The sequence below is a fragment of the Scyliorhinus canicula genome, chromosome 3, assembly GCF_902713615.1.
Source record: "Scyliorhinus canicula chromosome 3, sScyCan1.1, whole genome shotgun sequence".
In the NCBI taxonomy this organism is placed as follows: Eukaryota; Metazoa; Chordata; class Chondrichthyes; order Carcharhiniformes; family Scyliorhinidae; genus Scyliorhinus; species Scyliorhinus canicula.
The window spans coordinates 238,028,219-238,049,160 of record NC_052148.1 but is presented as its reverse complement, the minus strand read 5'-3'; the positions used below and the strand labels follow the sequence as shown (position 1 = coordinate 238,049,160).

At 44.2% G+C, this 20,942-nt stretch overlaps 1 protein-coding gene across 6 annotated transcripts in view; it reads right to left on the bottom strand.

Annotated features, from left to right (window-relative positions):
• The window catches only part of LOC119963381 (la-related protein 1B-like), a 153,271-nt gene that overhangs the window by 92,775 nt on the left and 39,554 nt on the right, over window positions 1-20,942 (bottom strand). For all 6 annotated transcript variants that reach the window (XR_005460087.1, XR_005460088.1, XM_038792423.1 and 3 more), the window contains 4 exons: window positions 9,241-9,384; window positions 7,231-7,380; window positions 5,714-5,876; window positions 5,480-5,624 (listed from right to left, as the gene is read on the bottom strand). Coding sequence is in view for 4 of the 6 variants with exons in the window: in XM_038792423.1 (XP_038648351.1) it covers window positions 5,480-5,624; window positions 5,714-5,876; window positions 7,231-7,380; window positions 9,241-9,384 (602 nt within the window). In the remaining 2 variants the exon portion in view is untranslated. The remainder of the gene's footprint in view (window positions 1-5,479; window positions 5,625-5,713; window positions 5,877-7,230; window positions 7,381-9,240; window positions 9,385-20,942) is intronic.

Sequence of the window (20,942 nt, the reverse complement as noted above, 5' to 3'; positions counted from 1 at the left end):
GCAAGCATTGGAAAATAAACAGGACTCGCAGCAGCACCCTCATTTTAACCGCCTGTACCCGATCTGCCAGTGGCAGAGGAAGACCATCCCACCTTGCCAGATCAGCTTTCACCCTCCCCACCAAACTAGATATGTTGTACTTACGGACCCCCCCCCCCCCCCCCCCCCCCCCCCGCCCCCATTCCAATCTCAAACAACCTGCACCCCCAGGTATCTAAAGCAAGTCCCTGCCCTACGGAATGGCAGTCACCCCCACCCCTGGCCGAGGCACCACAATATGTTAAAGGCGGTCACTTTAATAATAATCTTTATTAGTTTCACAAATAGGCTTGCATTAACACTGAAATCAAGTTACTGTGAAAACCCCCTAGTCACCACACTCCAGCACCTGTTCTCGAGTATAGAGGGTAAATTCAGAATGTTCAATTCACCTGACACGCACGTCTTTCAGGACTTGTGGGAGGAAACTGGAGCACCGGGAGGAAACCCACAGAGACACGGGGAGAACGTGCAGACTCCACAAAGGCAGTGACCCAATCAGGAATCGAACCTGGGACCCTGGCACTGTGAAGCAACAGTGCTAACCACCGTGCTACCTTGCCACCCAACTAATCCACTCAAGGGCAATTGTTACGATGGGGAGAGGTTAGAAATTGAATCTGGAGGGCAGCACGGTGGCCTAGTGGTTAGCATAACCGCCTCACGGCGCTGAGGTCCCAGGTTCGATCCCGGCTCTGGGTCACTGTCGTGTGGAGTTTGCACATACTCCCCGTGTCTGCGTGGGTTTCGCCCCCACAACCCAAAAATGTGCAGAGTAGGTGGATTGGCCACGCTAAATTGCCCCTTAATAGAAATAATAATTGGGTAATCTAAATTTATAAAAAAAAAGAAATTGAATCTGGAAATGGAATCAAAGATGTATTGACAATTTATGGGTTAACAGACTGAGGGTAAAACATGCTAACACCGAGTCAGAGATATACGCCAACACCTGGCCTGAGTTACATTGTCCCATTCAGATTAAACTCTTTTTATTGGGAATAAACATGATACCCTTGTGCAGCCGAGTGATTCACTCAAGATCCATTGCCCTCCAGGACACACTGATCTGGCCAGCGATTAACCCATTACAGAATCTGATGGCCTCTTTTTTCTGTAAATTGGAGGTTAATTGCGTATTCATAGCATGGCCCTGTTTTTTTGTGGAAACAGGAGCGGGCAATCAAAAGACCAAGTAGCGATGACGAGTTCAAGTCTGGATATGCCTGGACAGAACCATCTTTGAGGGACTGTGCAGAGCTGAGATAGAAAAAGAATCCTGTTCAAACAGCCATGATGTGGTGATGTCAGTGTTGGACTGGGGTGGGCACAGTAAGAAGTCTTACAACACCAGGTTAAAGTCCAACAGGTTTGTTTCGAATCACTAGCTTTCGGAGCGCACTCCTTCCTCAAGTGAATGAAGAGGTGGGTTCCAGAAACACATATATAGACAAAGTCAATGATGCAAGACGTTACTCTGAATAATCACAGGTTAAAGTGGTGTGAATTGGCTCAAGCCAGGACAGTTGGTAGGATTTCGCAAGCCCAGGCCAGATGGTCGGGGGTGAACGTAGTGCGACATGAATCCAAGACCCCAGTTGAGGCCGCACCCATGTGTGCAGAACTTGGCTATCAGATTTTGCTCGCCGATTCTGTGTTGTCGCACGTCCTGAAGGCTACCTTGGAGAATGCTTTCCCGAAGATCAGAGGCTGAATGCCCTTGACTGCTGAAGTGTTCCCCGACTGGAAGGGAACATTCCTGCCTGGCGATTGTTGCATGATGTCCGTCCATCCATTGTTGCAGGGGCTGCATGGTCTCGCCAGAATCAAAATTGGTTACATTCTTGGACACACTCATCTCCATCAAGGACTGTCACCTCAGCACTTCACTTTACCACAAGCTCACGGATAACCTCACGACGCTCCACTTCCCCAGCTTACACCCTATGGACAAGCCCTCCATTTACACAGGATCTGCTCAGACAAGGAGGAACGTAACAGACATCTACAGATGCTGAAAGATGCCTTTGTACGAACGGAATATGGCGCGCGACTCATCGATCGACAGCAAAAAAAACGCACCGACCTCCTCAGAAGACAAGCACGTGACACAACCGACAGAGTACCCTTCGTCATCCAGTACTTCCCTTGAGCGAAGAAATTACGACATCTTCTTTGCAGCCTTCAACAGAACATTGATGAAGATGAACATCTTGTCAAGGCCATCCCCATCTTCAAACAACCGCGCAACCTCAAACAGACCATTGTTTGCAGCAAACTACCCAGTCACATAAATACTGTGGCTACCAGAGGAGGTCAAAGGCTAGGAATCTTGCGGCAAGTAAGTCACCTCCCAATTCACCAAAGCCTATCCACCATCTACAAGCCACCTCTCAGGGGTGTAATGGAATACTCTCCACTTGCCTGCATGAGTGCAGTTCCAATAACACTCAAGATGCTTGGCTCTATTTAGGACAAAGCATCCCACTCGATTGCTACCCCTTCCACAAACATTCAATGCATCCATCACTGACTCAGAGTGGCAGCAGTGTACACAATCTACAAGATACACAGCAGGTTCTCACCAAGGATCCTTAGAAAGCAGCTTCCAAACCCACAACCACTTAGAAGAACAAGAACAGCAGATATACCTGGGTACACCATCACCTGGAGGTTCCACTGCAAGTCACTCACTATCCCGACTTGGAAATATATAGCGATTCCTTCACTGTCGCAGAGTCAAAGATCCTGAAATTCCCTCCGTAACAGCCTTTGTGGTATATCTACACCTCAGGTACTGCAACAGTTCAAGGAGGCATCGCACCACTACCCTTTAAAGGGCAACAAGGGATGGGCACTGGCCAACCAGCGACACCCAAATCCCATAAATGAATTCTAAAAACATATAGAATTTAAATTGGATACTAGATCTGGGGTCTCAGCTCTATCAGACAATACTAAATGGCTGCAAGAGTTTACTCAGCAACTGTCAAACTTCAAGGTCCAGGAAGAATCAAGCTAAAAATTAAAAGGTAGATTTGATACAACATTAAGACACAAAGGCAAAGATTGCCCAGGCACTCATTCAACACCAGGAATGTTCCTCGCTAATCAGGAAAGCCTGATCTAAATCTGAACCTAATCAATCCTTAAAAATGAATAAGCAGCCCACAACAAATAACAGAGAAATTAAGAGAATTTCCAAAACTCTTCAGGGGCTTAGGTGAATTGAAAACTGTGCATCACATCTAAAGGCAGATGCATTCTAAAGACAAATGTAAAACTCACTTCTCTGTTTACACACAGGAAGGTGTCACACCCAATATGAAAACAGGAATGAAATGCGGTAAAGGCTATGCTTCAACAAGAAGTCACTCGTCAGTTACAAAACCAACTGGGTGGTGTTCTGGTATGGTACCAATTTCAAAACCAAATAGATCCATCAGAATCCGAGTCGGCCTAAAGCAACAGAAAAAAAAAAGTACAAACTTTACTAAGCTTGACGCAGTTACCACTGCATCAGGAATCATAACTTCTAACCACCTTCATAACATCTTTTGAATGGTGTCGTTTCAACTGTCTGCCTTTTGGCATCATGTCTGCAGCAGAGATTTTCCAATGGATGATGTCCAACATACCAGAAGATATGGATGATGTTTTATGCCACATGGACGATGGTTCAACAAAGGAAGAATATGACAAAAGAGCAAGAGAAATATTAATTATACTAATATCCTAGATTAACACAATGAGAACGGAGTTTTCAAAACCCATAAAATAAGTCAGGTCATGAAAACAAACAGGAATCACCGCAGACCTGCACAAGACAAAAAGGCACAAGAGCATTTCCGCCACCCTGGAAAGTCACCAAATGCTAAAGGTTTGTAGGTACGGTGAGCTGAACAAATTCCTATTCCACCTAGCTCAAATAAACAAACCTCAAGACAACTTTTGAGGTAAGACCAAGTGTAGTGTTGGACTGTGCATCAACAGCAATCATTCAAGTGAAAAGAACATGTTGATCAGAGATCCTCAGCTCGCTATAATCCCAAACGTCCAACTATTATAGCAGTAAATGCGTCAGCAATAGGACGAGGAGCATCCTGTTCCAGATCCAGAGTAATGGGATATGTATTATGTAATCATTACATAATTATGTATTATGTATCAAGGTCCTTAACTGAAAACGAACAGCACTATGCTATTGAAGAGAAAGAAGCCTTCACAGAAGCTTGGACCTGTGAAAGATTTCCTCACTGTGTCTCAAATCTACAGTTCAAGACTGAAACAGATCACAAACTGCTGGTAACTTTGCTGAATACAAATTAAATCACAACAAAGCCCCCTGAATCCACAAATTCAGATTGAAGCTCATATGAGGCGATACTATTATAAGTATCAACAGGGATAATACCAAATGACTGCTTACACTGTTGCAGCTACCCTGTTATCCAGAACAAGATAAAACCATTTTCAGCAAAGAAGTTTAGGCCTTCATAACCTTAACCACCCAATATTTGCCAGCAACGTGGCAGAGAATTTCGGGTGTCTCAAATGAGAGATGAAGTGTGTGCAGATTCACACATACTGGATGCCCTGTTAAATTGAGGTGCAAAAGTTACATGAAATCACATCATTCCAGACATTGTCGCTCTGACAATGGGTCACAATTCATCAATCCCTTGCAGCATCATATGGATTTGACCGTGTCACAAGTTTGCCTGCAGGCCAAAAATGAGGCTGAGAGGGGTACGTATCATTAACAACTTCCTCAGAAAAACATCAGTTACTCTGTTCTGTTACCATTCTACACCCTTGCAGATTGGCTTCACCCAAGCTAACTTTTGATGGGTTGCAGGCTAAGATTTGCTTCCCTTTCTCACACACTAACACAAGTGTCACAGCAGTGGACCATGAACGGGTCCAACAGAAGGAAGGTTATAGAGCAGGCCAAGTCCATACCGTCAACCAATGATACAGGGCTCACAGCCTGCTCACACAAGAAATGGGAGAGATGGTGTGGATGAGGACTCAGCAGAGAAAAGATAACCTAAGGGAGAGGTTGTAACAACCAATATGTTGGTTCAGCCAGAAACTGATATCATCTGAACAAATAGGAGTACCTTGATTTTGTTGAAGAAGCCATTAGCCAGATGGGCTGTATACCCTGATTCTCAGGAAGAAACTACATCTACAGAACAAAACCATAGGAAGAAGAAATTATAACCCTCAAATGAGTTTGGAGCAAACAGACCCTCAACAACCTCAGAAAGAATTTTGTACATGCTTGGAGTGATTGGTGAAACCTCCATGATGATTATCCCAACAGGCTGTGAGCATTCGAGGTTCCAACAACAGAGGCCAGACAAGAAAGCAAATGCAATGACTAAGTTCAGCCCCATTTCCTGCATTTCACATTACAGAAACATTAAGACATTACCTCCAAAATTAGATTTACATCTGTGGTTAGAGCCTGTACCCGGTGGAAACTAGCAATCAGGGAAATGGGTAGAAAACCTTGTTCATCCATCTTTCTCCGTAGAAAAAAATCTCTTTCCAGGTTTTCTGTACTGAAGTAATATTCACTAAAAAGAAAATTACCAATGTTAAAAAAGTTCCCACCTGCCTTAATTAGGAAAGCATTGCTATAGTTGCACAAGAAATGTTCACATACATTTGCCGTTTTATGTATTCCTTCAGTAAGGTTTCATCCACTGTGTACATCTGTGCTCCACTTCCATCATCATAGTAGTACATCATATTAGTGTTGTACTCTGGGATATATTGGTCAGAGGTATCAAACGAATGCTTGTACCCATATGGGTAATCATAATTCACTGAGGAGAAAGTAATCCAAATCAGTCATGTCAAAAAAATTTACATTCACTAGCATCAACTGCCATGCTTCCGCTGTGTACCATTATTTCGCAAGATAAGAGTTTGTGCAGAACATACATTCATGAAATACAAGCCTGGAAAAGGGTATATTATTCACTTCTTGAACAGTCTTTTCCCGCCAAACTGCTACTGTACTTTGTTTCTTTGCTCAGAAGTATCATTGTAGACTTTGATGGAAACCCTGATTTCTTTAAAATAAACAATTTTCTCAGAGAAACAGATAGTGTAATATTATAAAAACGCAAACCTAGGCACGACTACCAGCTTTACTTAAACATTAGTTATTTTGTCTTTGAATTTTTAGATGTGTTTATTTTCAAAATGGACATTGTCTGTATAGGACAATGTGTTAGCCAAATATCATAGGATTGTGTCTGCATCTCCTATGAGGTTCTTTCTTTCTCTTGCTGTCGCCAGAGATTGCATCCAATTCTGGACCCCGTTAGGCAGGATGTTATTACAGCTTGACTGGTTTGTTGTGTTTCAGAATTCTTTGCCACCCCAGGGCCTTTTTGCATGAGGGATGTCATAATCTTCAAATCTGGAAGATTTGTTTCTTGGGGGTCGGTTTGCAGGATTGAAGGAGCTGGGTGCAAAGTATGGGCTGCAGCGGGGGAAATATTTAGATACATGCAAGTTCGAGACTTTGCCAGGAAGGAGATACAGAGCTTCCCAGTAGAGCTGGCATCCACATTGCTGGTGAAGGTGCTGACGACAGGGTGACTGGAGAAATGGGTAGAGTCAGCAGTTTACAGGGATATTTTGGAAGAGGTGAAGGCACTGCTGGAAGGGATCAAGGCAAAGTGGGAGGAAGAGTTGGGAGAGAGTATGGAGGAGGGGTTCTGGTGTGAGGTGCTCCGGAGAGTGAATGCCTCCACCTTGAGCGCATTCCCAGCTAATCTGTAGGGATTATTAGCCTGCAGACTCATGCACAGGCCCCCTGCCCAAGTGCTGCAGTTGTTTATTTCTGAAATGTTGCAGCAGGTGTTGGGTAGGTGGAAAAGGCGACCATTAGCAGTTCAGCAATATGAAAAAAAAAATACTGGAACAGGGTTGCCAAATCTGATTGGAGGCAAACCAGGATGGTTAATCAGGTGATGTTTTGATCATGTGACAATAGTGTCAGAAAAACTCTTCTATGACAATCAATCTGAGACATGGATTAGTTTATCTGCCATTGTACTTGCAGGGTCAAGAGAACGTCATTACACAAAATCCATGCTCTTGTAGGCATTTTAAGTTGTAAATAGATTCACTGTTAGCGGAATTGGTACAACAATATTGTTCACTCACCACGCGAGATTCCCCTGCCACGTCCTCTTCCTCGGCCTCGACCTCGGCCTCTGAAACTTCCTCGCACGCCACCACCTTCACTTCTAACACTGCCAACTTCATCAGCATCATCTCTTCTGTCTCTATCACGCTTGTCATCTCGGCGCCAACCTTCACATAAATAAGTTTGCGTTATTCAAATGCAGTTAAGAAAAAATGCCTGCGCATCACATCTGCGCCGGCCATCAAGCACCTACCTATTCTAATCTAATTTTCCAAACTTTGTCCGTAGCCTTGTGTGCTATGGTGTTTCTAAATGTTTCTTAAATGTTGTGAATGTTCCCACCTCTACCATCTTTTCAGGCAGTGCGTTCCAGATTCTCAGCACCCTCTGGATGAAAATGTTTTCTCTCAAATCTTCTGCCCCATACCCTAAATCTATGCCCTCTGGTTATTGACCCCTCTACTAAAGGAGAAATAGTTCCTCCCCATCCATGTCCCTCAATTTTGAACACCTCGATCAAATCCCTGCTCAGCCTTCTCTGCTCTTAAGGAAATCAGGTGAATCTCCTCTGCACTCTTCCTATAGTGACGACGAGAACTGCACACAGTACTCCAGCTATGGTCTAACAAGCATTTTATACAGATCCATCACAAACTCCCTGCTCTTGGCTAATAAAGGCAGAGTATTCCAAATGCCTTCTTAACCACCTTATCTACCTGTCCTGCATGGACATGCATCCTAAGTCCCCTCTGCTGATCTGTATTTCCTAGTGTCCACCCGTTCATTGTGCTTTCCCTTCAGGGACCACTGAAAGAACATCTTGATGCCCCTCCCATCTGCCACTGGAAAGCTGCCTACAAAGCTGGCAAAATCCTGACAGCTTTACCAATTTGTATCCAGATGGGCACTTAATTGTTGCTGGGTGAATCGACTGGGACCAGTTTGACTGCAACTTTGGCAAGATTGCTTGGAGGCAGGAATGATTTGGGAGCTGACCCCACATTTTGCTTTCTGCCCCACTAAAGACATCTCTCCAGGACCAAGTATGTCCAATCCATTTTGCTTGTACTTGTTGGTCTGGTTGCTGAAAATCTGTTCAGATGCACATATTTGGGTCCGATACATAGTGAAACTTTTACGTGGGTTGTGTCTCAATAAAGGTTTCTATATAAACATTTCCAATGGAAATTTCAATGTAAAAAAAGGTCCACGCTTTGCTGTTCAGTTTTTATGTCGAGTCCAGTAATTTCCACTCCAGTACGTCACTGGCATGTAACTTTTTCAAGTAATGCTATGTGATGCTGTAAAATCTTACTGTTCAATAAATCACACACAGTACATTTTCTGGAACAAATTAAAAAAAATTTTTTTAGAGTACCCAATTATTTTTTTCCAATTAAGGGGCAATTTTTTAGCATGGCCAATCCACCTACCCTGCATATCTTTGGGTTGTGGGGGTGAAATCCACGCAAACATGGGGAGAATGTGCAAACTCAACATGGACAGTGAGCCAGAGCCGGGATCGAACCTGGGACCTCGGCGCCGCGACGCAGCAATGCTAACCACTATGCCACCGTGCTGCCCTGTTTTTGGAAAAATTAATTTCCTGTGTTTTTAATTTTCAATCTAACAATCTGAAAAAAAAGCACAACATTTAAATTTTTAATAAAGCATACCTATCAAATTCAATATATTTTAGTATCCTCATAAAAGTTTTACATGTCTTGATCTCTCCTAAACGATGCAATGTTTTATGAAGGGCTGCCATTATTAGCTGAACAGAAATTGTACCTATGCTCGAACTGCACAATTGCTCAGATCAAATCACTACCAGTTAACTGAACTGAGTGATTCTTGCTCAGCTGTTCTTCAAAACTCTTGCTGATACCCGAGAGACAAGGAGAGCAAGAGCATGCACTCCTGTCTCTCTCAGTCAATGGATTGTCGAGGTTCTGGATAAAACAATTCTGGCTAAATTTAAGCAAGCATGAAAAACTGTATTTCAAAAACTCGTTGAGGTCACTTACTTCTTGAATAATCATTTCTTTTGTTGTTTTGTAGTGATCGTGTTGTGTCTGACTGAGATCGTGAACTGTTACGCGAGCTAGGTCTTTCTTGACCATCTTGCTTCACTTCATCTAGGTGTAATGGAACCCATTTATGCTTGTTCGCTAAAATGTTTTAAAAACAAAATAGAAGTAATTATACATGCTTGCATCGTAATATCCTTCAGCGTGATTTTATGGGAACCAAAAGTTCAAAATCAAGGACACTTTAAACAAAATTGCCATTCGATCCCAAAATCGAAACCAAAATATTTCCCCCAACTCTACTGGTTTTCAACTTAAACCATGTTCTTTGAAGAACAATGAAAACCATGTATAGAAATAGATAAATGAACCAAACAGGTACATGAATAAGTTGAATTATTTGACTCCCCAAGTTACAAAAGAATGCCAAAGTTGAAAAAATTATCCATTTATATCCATCACTTTCTACAGATGCGCCATCTTGATAAAATGATAGATCATTGCACAGCTCTGAACCACTGCACAACCATGTGGTTTCTAACAATGGGCCATAAATAATATAGTTTCCATTAATCTACTTGTAATTTTAGCTTTATTCATAAAGCATTTTCAAAAAATTTCAAATGATTTAACATGGGTTCCAAATTGGATGGACGTATAAAGAAATGGACATTTGGTTCTTGTAGTAGATTTGTCATTTTTCAGGTTGCCTAAACATTATGCATCTTTGATCAACTTCACATCAAAAGAATGAACTGCTGCTTTCTCACAAGGGCACTTAGTTCCCTAAGATGCTACAGAGTGCTGGGAGTTGGGCGAGTGAGGATATCTTAATCTCTTCTAAAAATGTGTTTTGTTTGTCTTTAACATCAGACCCCCACAACCCAAAGACATGCAGGCTAGGTGGATTGGCCACACTAAATTCCGCTTGAACTGGAGATTAAAAAATTGGGTACTCTAAATTTATGGAAAAAAAGTTGAGAGAAACAAATGAGTGACAACAAAACAAGTGTGGGAGAAGTGCTTTCTGGTTCATAGAGGTACTGGGACCATTACTGGGAAAAATCGGGGGCTGCATCATTGGGATGGTTGACACCTGAACCGTGCTAGGACCAGTGTTCTACGAGTAACAGTCTATACGTTGGTTTTAATTTTGCAAAATTCCCTAGATTCAGGGATGGTTAGAAAATAGGGCGGCAAAGAAATGGCAGAGGAACCGAATAGTTACTTTCCATCAGTCTTCACAGTGGGATACCGGAGCTCCAGGAGAGCCAGGGGGCCAGAGGTGAGTCACTGGGGTCACTGTCTGTGTGGAGTCTGCACGTTCTCCCCATGTCTGCGTGGGTTTCCTCTGGGTGCTCCGGTTTCCTCCCACAGTCCAAAGATGTGCAGGTTAGGTGGGTTGATCACACTAATTTGCCCTTAGTGTCCAAGAATGTTGGGTGGGGTTGCTGGGTTACAAGGATAGGGTGGAGGTGTGGGGCTTAAGTGGGATGCTCTTTCCAAGAACCGGTGTAGACTCGATGGGCCGAATGGCCTCATTCTGCACTGTCTATTCTATGAGTGCAGTGACCATTACTAAGGAGAAGGTTCTGGGGAAACTGAAAGGCCTGAAGGTGGACAAATCACCTGGACCGGATGGACTACACTCCAGGATTCTAAAAGAGATAGCTCAGGACATTGTGGAGGCACTGGTGATGATCTTTCAGGAAACACTGGAGGAAGGATGGGTCCCAGAGGTATGGAAGTGGCTATGTACCACCTTTGTTTAAGAAGGGAGGGAGGCAGAAGACATGAAATTATAGACAGGTTAGCCTGACTTGAGTCATTGGTAAGATTTTCGAGTCTGTTATTAAAGGTGGGATCGCGGAGTACTTGGAAGTGCATGATAAAATAGGACTGAGTCAGCACGGCTTCGTCAAAGGGAGGTCGTGTCTGACAAATCTGTTAAGAGTTCTTTGAGAAATAACAAGGAAGTTAGGTAAAGGAGAACCAGTGAACGTGATTTATTTAGATTTCCAGAAGGCATTTGACAAGGTGCCGCATAGGAGACTGTTAAATAAGTTAAGAGCCCATGGTGTTAAGGATAACATCCTGGCATGGATAGAGGGTTGGCTGACTGGCAGAAGGCAGAGAGTGGGGATAAAGGGGTCTTTTTCAGGATGGCAGCCGGTAACAAGTGGTGTACCTCAGGGGATCGGTTCTGGGACCACAACTTTTCACAATATACATTAATGAAAATGAAATGAAAATCGCTTATTGTCACGAGTAGGCATCAATGAAGTTACTGTGAAAAGCCCCGAGTCGACACACTATGGCGCCTGTCCGGGGAGGCTGGTAGGGAATCGAACCGTGCTGCTGGCCTGCTTTAAAAGCCAGCGATTTAGCCCAGTGAGCTATGGAAGAAGGAATTGAAGGCATTGTTGCTAAGTTTGCAGATGATACAAAGATCTGTGAGGGGCAGGTAGTATTGAGGAAGCAGGCGGGCTGCAGAAGGACTTGGACAGGCTAGGAGAATGGGCAAAGAAGTGGCAGATGGAATGCAATGTGGAAACGAGTGAGGGTATGCACTTTGGAAGGAAAAATAGATTATTTTCTAAATGGGAAGATGCTTCGGAAATCAGAAGCACAAAGGGACTTGGGAATCCTTGTTCACGATTCGCTTAAGGTCAACGTGCAGGTTCAGTTGGCAATTAGGAAGGCAAGTGCAATGTTAGCATTCATGTTGAGAGGACTAGAATACAAGACCAGGGATGTAGTTCTGAGGCTATACAAGGCTCTAGTTAGACCCCATTTGGAGTATTGCGAGAAGTTTTGGGTCCCGCATCTAAGGAAGTGTTGGCCTGGGAAAGAGTCCAGAGGAGGTTCGCAAGAATGATCTCTGGAATGAAGAGCTTGTTGTATGAGGAATGGTTGAGGACTCTAGGTCTGCACTTGTTGGATTTAGAAGGATGAAGGGGGGGGGGATCTTATTTTTTTTTTTTTTTAATTTAGAGTACCCAATTATTTTTTCCAATTAAGGGGCAATTTAGAGCAGCCAATCCACCTACCCTGCACATCTTTTGGGTTGTGGGGGTGAAACCCACGCAGACACGGGGAGAATGTGCAAACTCCTCACGGACAGTGACCCAGGGCCGGGATTCGAACCCGGGTCCTCAGCGCCGTAGGCAGCAATGCTAACCACTGTGCCGCCCGGGGGGGGGGGGGGGGGGGGGGGGGGGGGGGGGGGGGGGGGGGGGGAGAATCTTATTGAAACTTACAGGATATTGCGCGGTCTGGATAGAGTCGGCGTGGAGAGGATGTTTCAACTTGTAGGGAAAAACTAGAAGCAGGAGGACACAATCTCAGGCTAAAGGGACGATCCTTTAAAACAGAGATGAGGAGGAATTTCTTCAGCCAGAGGGTGGTGAATCTATGGAACGCTTTGCCGCAGAAGGCTCTGGAGGCCAAATCAGAGTGTCTTTAAGACATTGATTGATGGGTTTTTGATCAATAAGGGGACCGGGGGTTATGGGGAGAAGGCAGGAGAATGGGGATGAGAAAAGTATCAGCCATGATTGAATGGCGGAGCAGACTCGATGGGCCAAGTGGCCTAATTCTGCTCCTATGTCTTATGGGCGACAAAGTTACATCGGCAGGTTAAGTGAGTGGGCAACTATCGGGCAAATGGGAGAACAAGGTGGGAAAATATATGCATTAACATACGAATTAGGAGCAGGAGTAGGTAATTTGGCCCTCAAACTTGCTCCTCCATTCAACAAGATCATGGCCGATCTGATGGTAACTTAATCTCCACATTCCTATTAACCTTTGGCCCCTTTGCTTATCAAAAATTGATCCACCTTGGGGCAGCACGGTGGCGCAGTGGTTAGCATTGCTGCCTCATGGCACCGAGGTCCCAGGTTCAATCCCGACTCTGGGTCACTGTGCATGTGGTTTGCACATTCTCCCCGTGTCTGCATGGGTGTCGCCCCCACAACCCAAAGATGTGCAGGATAGGTGGACTGGCTACGCTAAATTGCCCCTTATTTGGAAAATTAATTGGGTACTCGAAATTAATTTATTTTTAAAAAATTGATCCACTTCTTCCTCAAAAAGTTTTAAAGACTCCGGCTCCACTACCCTTTGGAGGAAGAGGGTTCCAAAGAACCATGCCCACAGAGAAATAATTTCTCCTTATCCTGGTCTCAAATGGGCAACTCTTACTTTTACCCTGGTCTATTTTGACAGGATGAATAAAAGCATATTAACTAAATGGAAAGAGATCACAGAGATTTGAGATGCCGGAATGTGGCGACTAGGGGCTTTTCACAGTAACTTAATTGAAGCCTACTCATGACAATAAGCGATTTTAATTTAATTTCATTTCAGAGAGATCTGAATTGCATGAGGTTAGTAGGTAATTATAGCAAGTAATCAGGAAATCGAATAGAAAGTTATCCATTATTGTGAGAGAAATAGAATACAAAAGTAGAGAGGTTATGCTTCAGCTACACAGAGAATTGGGCGAGACCACATCTGGAGTACTGTGCAGAGTACTGGTCTATTTTATTTTTTAACGGAAGGATATAAATTTGTTGAGGCAGTTCAGAGAAGGTTTAATGCCTGGAATGGGAGGGCTGTCTTATGAGGAAAGGTTGGACAGGCCAGACGTGTATCTGCTGGAGTTTAGAAACCTAAGAAGCGACTTGATTGAAAGATAAAAGATCTCGAGGGGTCTTGACAGGGTGGATGTGGAAGGATGCTTCCTCTTGTGGGAAAATCTAGAACTAGGGATTACTGTTTTAAAATTTCCTAACCAGAGCAATAATTTACCTTTAACTCCATGATCTTCAACTTTTAGTCTCATAAGAGACTAATGAGAATTGCTTTCTCCGGGGACAATGTGTCTTTGAAACACTCTTCCTCAAAAGGCGGTAGGAGCAGAGTCTACATCTGGGGGTTGTGCCAAAATTGGGAGAGCTGTCTCACCAACTAGTCAAGAAACAGCCTGACATAGTCGTACCGACAGAATTATGCCTTACAGATAACGTCTCAGACAATACTATCACTATCCTTAGGTCTGTCCCACTGGCAGGACAGACCCAGTGGTGTGCAATCGAGAGGGAGCTGCCCTGGGAGTCCTCAACATTGACGCTGGACCTCACGAAGTCTCATGGCTTCAGGTCAAACATGGGCAAGGAAACCTCCTGCTGATTATCACACACCGTTCACCCTAAGCTGATGAATCAATACTCATCCATGTTGAACACCAGCTAAAGGAAGCATTTAGGTGACAAGGGCATAGAATATACTCTGGGTAGGGGAATCACCAAAAGTAGCTCAGTAGCACCACTACTGACCAACTCCTAAAGGATGCAACTGTTAAGACGGTCTGCGATAGGTAGTGAGGGAACCAAGAGGAAAAAACATACTCGACCTCATCCTCACAACCTGCCACTCCTAATGTGCTACACGGGATAGATTCAGAACATATATAGCAACACAAGACTGGACATCCATGAGGCACTGTGGGCCATCAGCAGCAGAATTGTACTCTGCCACAATCTGTAACCTTATGGCCCAGCACATTCCCCCACTCTACCAATGCCACAAACCAGGGGATCAACCCTGGTTCAAAGAAGAATGCAGAAGTGCATGCCAGGAGCAACATCAGTCATACCAAAAAAAATGTGGTGTCAACCTGGTGAAGCTACAACACAAGACTACTTGTGTGCCAAACATAAGCAGCAAGTGATAAGACAGAGCTAAGCAATCCCGCAACCAACGGATCAGATCTAATCTTGCCATCCTGCCACATCCAGTCGTGACTGGTGATGGACAATTAAAGAACTTGGGGGAGGAGGTTCCACAAATATCCCCATTCACAGTGATGGAGGAGTCCACCAGGTCTGGGCAAAAGATGAGGTTAAGCCATTCGCAATACTCTTCAGCCTGAAGTGACAAGAGGATGATCTCGGTCTCCTCCAGATGTCCCCAGCATCACAGATGCCAGTCTTCAGCCAATTTGATTTACCCCATGTGATATCAAGAAGCACATGAAGGCACTGGATACTGCAACGGTTATGGGCCCTGACAATATTCCTGCAATAGTACTTAACATTTGTGCTCCAGAACGTGCTGTGTTCCTAACCAAGATGTTCTAGTACAGACAGCGACAATACTGGCACCAACCCAACAATGTGGAAAATTGCCAAGTACATGTTGTGTATACAATAAGCACTTAACCCCAAACCAAATCCAACCTGGCCAATTACCACACTATCAATCTACTCACAAATATGAGCAAAGTGATTGAATCATCCGTAAAGTAGTGGAAGAGGTCATCAACAGTGCCATCAGGCGGCACTTACTTTGCAAAAACCCTTGATGCTCAGTTTAGGTTCCGCCAGAGTCAGAGCTCCTGACCTCATCATAACCTTGGTTCAAACATGGACAAAGCGCTGAACTTAGTGGCTGCCCTTAATATCAAGGCAGTATTTGATAGCGTATGGCATCATGGAGCTCTAGCAAACCTAGGGTCAATGGGAATAGCAAGAAAACTCTAAATTGGTTGGGAATCATACCTAGCACAAAGGAAGATGGTTGCGGTGATTGAGGCGAGGCCAGTCATCTCAATCCCAGGACATCACTGCAGGAGTTCCTCAGTGTAGTGTTAGGCCCAAACATCTTCCGTTATTTCATCAATCACAAACATGAGGGGATGTTGGCTGATATGCACAACATTCAGCACCATTTGCAATTCCTTGGACACTGAAGCAGCCCATGTGCAAATGCAGCAAGATCTGGACAATACCAAGTCTTTGGCTGACAAATGGCAAGTAACATTCATGCCACACAAGTGGCAAGCAATGACCAACAAGATATAATCAAACCACCGCTCCATGACATCCAATAGCATTACCAACACTGAATCCCCCACTATCAATATCCTGGGAGTTACCTCTGACTAGAAACTGAACTGGACTGGCTGCATAAATGATTGCAAGAGCAGGTCAAAGGCTAGGAATCCTGCAGCAATATCCTGACTCTCCAAAGCCTGCCCACCACCTATAAGGCACAAGTCAGGAGTGTGATGGAATACTCCCCACTTGTCTGGATGAGTGCAGCTCCAACAACACCAAGAAGCTCTACACAATTCAGGACAAAGCAGGCCGCTCGATTGGCACCCCTGCCACAAACATTCACTCCCTCCACCACAGACACACAGGAACAGCAGTGTGTACCATCTACAAGATGCATTGCAGGAACTCACCATGGCTCTTGGGTAGCACCTTGGAAACCCACAATCCCTACCATCTAGAAGGACAAGGGCAGCAGATATATGGAAACATCGCCTGGAAGTTCCCCTCCAAGTCACTCCTGTCATCGAAATATATCAGCTTTCCTTCACTGTAGCAGGGTCAAAATCCTAAAACTCCCTTTCTGTTTTAATCTAGTCTTAAATCAGGAACACCTCGCTCTTATATTCAACTTGTACCCGGAGAACCGGCCAAATTCCTCCAAAAACACTAATGCCCAAAATACTGCCCAATGGGTCCAAAATGTATAGCAGGTTGTCCACATACAGCAAGACTCTATGCTTGGGACCCACTGTACAATCTCGCTCCAGGCCACCGATGCCCTAAGCGCCATTGCTGGTGGCTCTATCTCCAAAGATCAACGGGGAGAGCAGGCACCCCTGCCTCGTCCCCCGATGCAACCCAAAATATCCTGAACTCACTTGGTTTGTCAGCACACTTCCGACCAGTGCCATGTATAGCAACCGGAACCGGTCCACAAACCACTGCCCAAACCCAAACCGTCCAAGCACCTCCCACAGATATTCCCACTCCACCCGGTCAAACCCCTTCTCCGCGTCCATCGCCACCACCACTCCACCTCCTGCCTGTCCAAAGGCATCATAATTACACTGAGCAGCCTCCTCACATTCACGAACAACTGCCTCCCTTTCACAAAACCCGTTTGATCCCATCATCCACTGGATGTAGTCCTCGATTCGCGAACACCTTCGTTAACAACTTGGCGTCTATATTCAATGATGATATCGGCGGTATGATCAGCACTTCTCCGGATCCTTGTCATTTTTCAATATCAGGGAGATGGACCCTGCGACAATGTAGGGTTGAGTATCCCTTCCCCTAGCCTCATTATACGCCCTCCTCCGCAGCGGCCCCAGGTCCCACCCATTTTAGAAAACTCCACTCTTTTGTCTATTAAGAGGCGACATAGTGGTTAGCACTACTGCCCCATAGCGCCATGGACCAGGGCTTGATTCAGGCCTATGGCGACTGCGTGTGGTGTTTGCAAGCTTTCTCAGTGTCTGCATGGGTTTCCTCTGGGAGCTCTGGTTTCTTCCCACAGTCCGAAAACATGCAGGTTGTGTGGATTGGATTGGCCATGATCAACGTGTCGGGTTACAGGGATAGGGTAGGGAAGTGGGCCTAGTAGAATGCTCTTTTGAAGTATCAGTGCCGACTTAATGAGACGAATGGACTCCTTCTGCACTGTAGAGATTCTGTGGATTAATCACAGATCATAGAATTTACAGAACAGAAGGAGGCCTTTCGGCCCATTGAGTCTGCATTGGCTCTTGGAAAGAGCACTCTACCCAAGGCCATACTTCCACCCTATCCCCACCTAACCCAAGGGCAATTTATTATGGTCAATCCACCTAACCCAAACATCTTTGGATTGTGGGAGGAAAACGGAGCACCCGGAGGAAACCTACACACAGACGGGGAGAATGTGCGAACTCCACACAGACAGTGACCCAAGCCGGGAATCGAACTTGGGACCCTGGAGCTCTGAAGCAACTGTGCTACCACACCACCATTTATGACTACGCAAAACTCTGGCCAGATCTTTTGAACGCCCTCAGTGACCCCACTGTGGCCTCTGGACACCCCACTGCACCCAATATACCTCTTTCGAGGTCCTCAAGTCCCCCACCCCACTACTTATAGGCAAGGAACCCCCTACCAGACACCTGGCATGGGCAATCTGACACCCTGGCGCTGCCAGCCTGGTATCCTGGCAATCCCCTTCTAGACTTGGTGTACCACACTGGAACCTTGGCAGTGCCAAGATGTCAGGCTGGCAGTGCCCAGGTGCCAAGAGTGCCAGGGTACCACACTGCCCAATGTGAGACCACCCATGCGTCTCCAATGGCCTGGGAGACCTCCTCCACAACTGCCATTACAACTGGTTCTCGTTTGTGTGGACCAGTATTAAACACCGTTCTGGCGAGGTCTCCCAGGTCGATGGCTCTTTGACAATTATTCCATATAGTTAAAATATTAGGAGGGGGAGATGGTCTGGAAGATGTTAATACCTGCATAAACCTCCTGCCTACCAAGCCCATGTTTTGGGTGAAGCAAAGTGACGCCTGTGAAGACCAGTGCGCATGCACAGATGGCATATTGCGTTGACAGGAGATTTTCCTGTAAATTTTATGTCAGGAAGTGCAGAATTGCATTTGTAGAAGGGCGCTAAAACAAAGAGACCTGGAGGTTTATATCTTTGTTGGTGGTAGGACAAATCGATAAGGCTATTAAACAATTAAGGGCTTTATAAATAGAGACAAAGTTTAAAAAAATAAATTCTTATACCAGTGGTTCGGCCTCGGGTGGAGTAACCATTCCAATTCACGGCTCCACATTTCAGAGCAAGGCTGCCAAGACCTTGGAGAGACTACAAAAGGGAATTGACTAGAATGGTACAAGGATGTATAGAATGAATGGACAGACTAGAGAAGTGGAAGTTGTGGTCCTTAGAATGGAAATGCTAAGGGGAGATGTTTTTTTTTGGTGGGGTGGGGGAGGAGAGTGCCGGGTAAGGTGCACACTCAACGGGCTGAATGGCCTCCTTCTGCATTGTAGTGATTCTAACATCCTACTGCATGATCCTATGAAGACTAAGTCTGAAACTAACATAGGAAAGAAACAAAATGATTAATCTGTTGAGAGCAAAAGTCCAACTCCAAAGTTGCTCTTAATTCTGTCCTTCAAGGAACATGTTGCTTAAACAAGAGTTCACACTGTTAAGTTGTACTTTGCAGGTTGAAACAGGGCTGTTTATGCTCCATTTTAGAGGATTAAATCCATAATCTGGGATACAATTGGAGTTCAATACTGAGGCAGTGCTACAGAATTGAAGGTGCTGTTTTTCAGATCAAAAATTAAACTGAGGCTTTGCCTACCGTCTCAAGTAGATGTAAAAGATCCTATGCACAATGTGATAAGCAGTGATGTTACAAGTGCCGTAGACAACATTTAAGCCTTAATCAACATGGAGAGTAATATTACATTATTTATCTCAATGTTGCTTGTGGGACCTTGCTCTGTAGAAGTTGGTTGCCATGTTCCACTATGTTAAAATAATAACTACATTTCAAAGTACTTCACTGGTTGTGAAGTACTTTTGGGACATCCCGAGGTCACAAATAAAACTACGTAAGTGTAAGTTCTATTGCCGGCCATTTTTTCTTTTAATTAAAATTTTCCAATTAAGGGGCAATTTAATGTGGCCAATCCACGTAGCCTGCACATCTTTGGGTTGTGGGAGTGAGACCCACACAGTTATGGGGAGAATGTGCAAACTCCACGCGGACAGTGACCCAGAGCTGGATTGAACCCAGGTCCTTAACGCTGTGAGGCAGCAGTGCTAACAACTGCACCACCGTGTCGCCCTCTGCTGGCCATCATTAGAGAGTTTAAAAAAGTCTACAATCATTCTTTTCTAAGTAATGGAAAAATGCATGATTTGTGGTTTCTATTAAATATGTAACCCAGATCACAATATAATAATAAGATTATAGAGAAATGTCTACCAGCAAGAAGAATTTGGACAATTGTAGTTACTTACTTCTGAAGAACACACTTGCCAAGAAAAGCTGCCTGTAAGAAACCCAGCCATCAACTGTATTGGAGGAAAAAATATATGCAGAAAGCATATCCACGCTTCAGTTACCATTATAGAAAAGGTCATGAGTTTGCAGTGCAAATTATGACCGTTGGTGCTTTACATAGGGAAATGAACTGAAAGAGACTGAAAAATGATGGAATGATGCAGAAACTCCTAATGTATCCATATGCACTAAAGTTTTCACAGGGGATAGAAGAGAGGATGACTTTTTTTTAATTGCTGGCATTAGAACATGAATGCTTGAAAATCATATCAAGCTAAGTCACACTTTAGTCAGTTTAAAAATATCGCAATTAGATTTTCAACCAAATGAAGTCTGCTTTCACCACTTCTTCCAAGTAACAAATAGCACTGTGTGTACATGCAAGTGCTGATCACAACACTATCTGCTGGAGCTAGTTGATTCCAAGTTGAGTATTATACAAAATAATAAAAAAATACAAATGGTGGACACCTGAAACAAATGAAATGCTGAAAATACTCAGGTCAGGAATTTAACCCCCTCTGCTTTCCACCCAATCAGACCTTCCCTTTTGTTCTGACTGCCTTGTCCCTGTACTTGCTAAAAATGTTACATCTTTTCCAGTTCTGTCAAAAAGTCATAGTTTAGAAATTATATATATTTTTTCTCCATAGACATTGCAGGTTATGGAATATAGAATATTTTCAATTTTAAAATATATTGTTTTTCTGCATTAGAACATATTTTGTGAAGCTCTAATTTGAAGGTCAGTGAGAAGGTAGGAAAATATGATACAACTTGCGGTTTTATA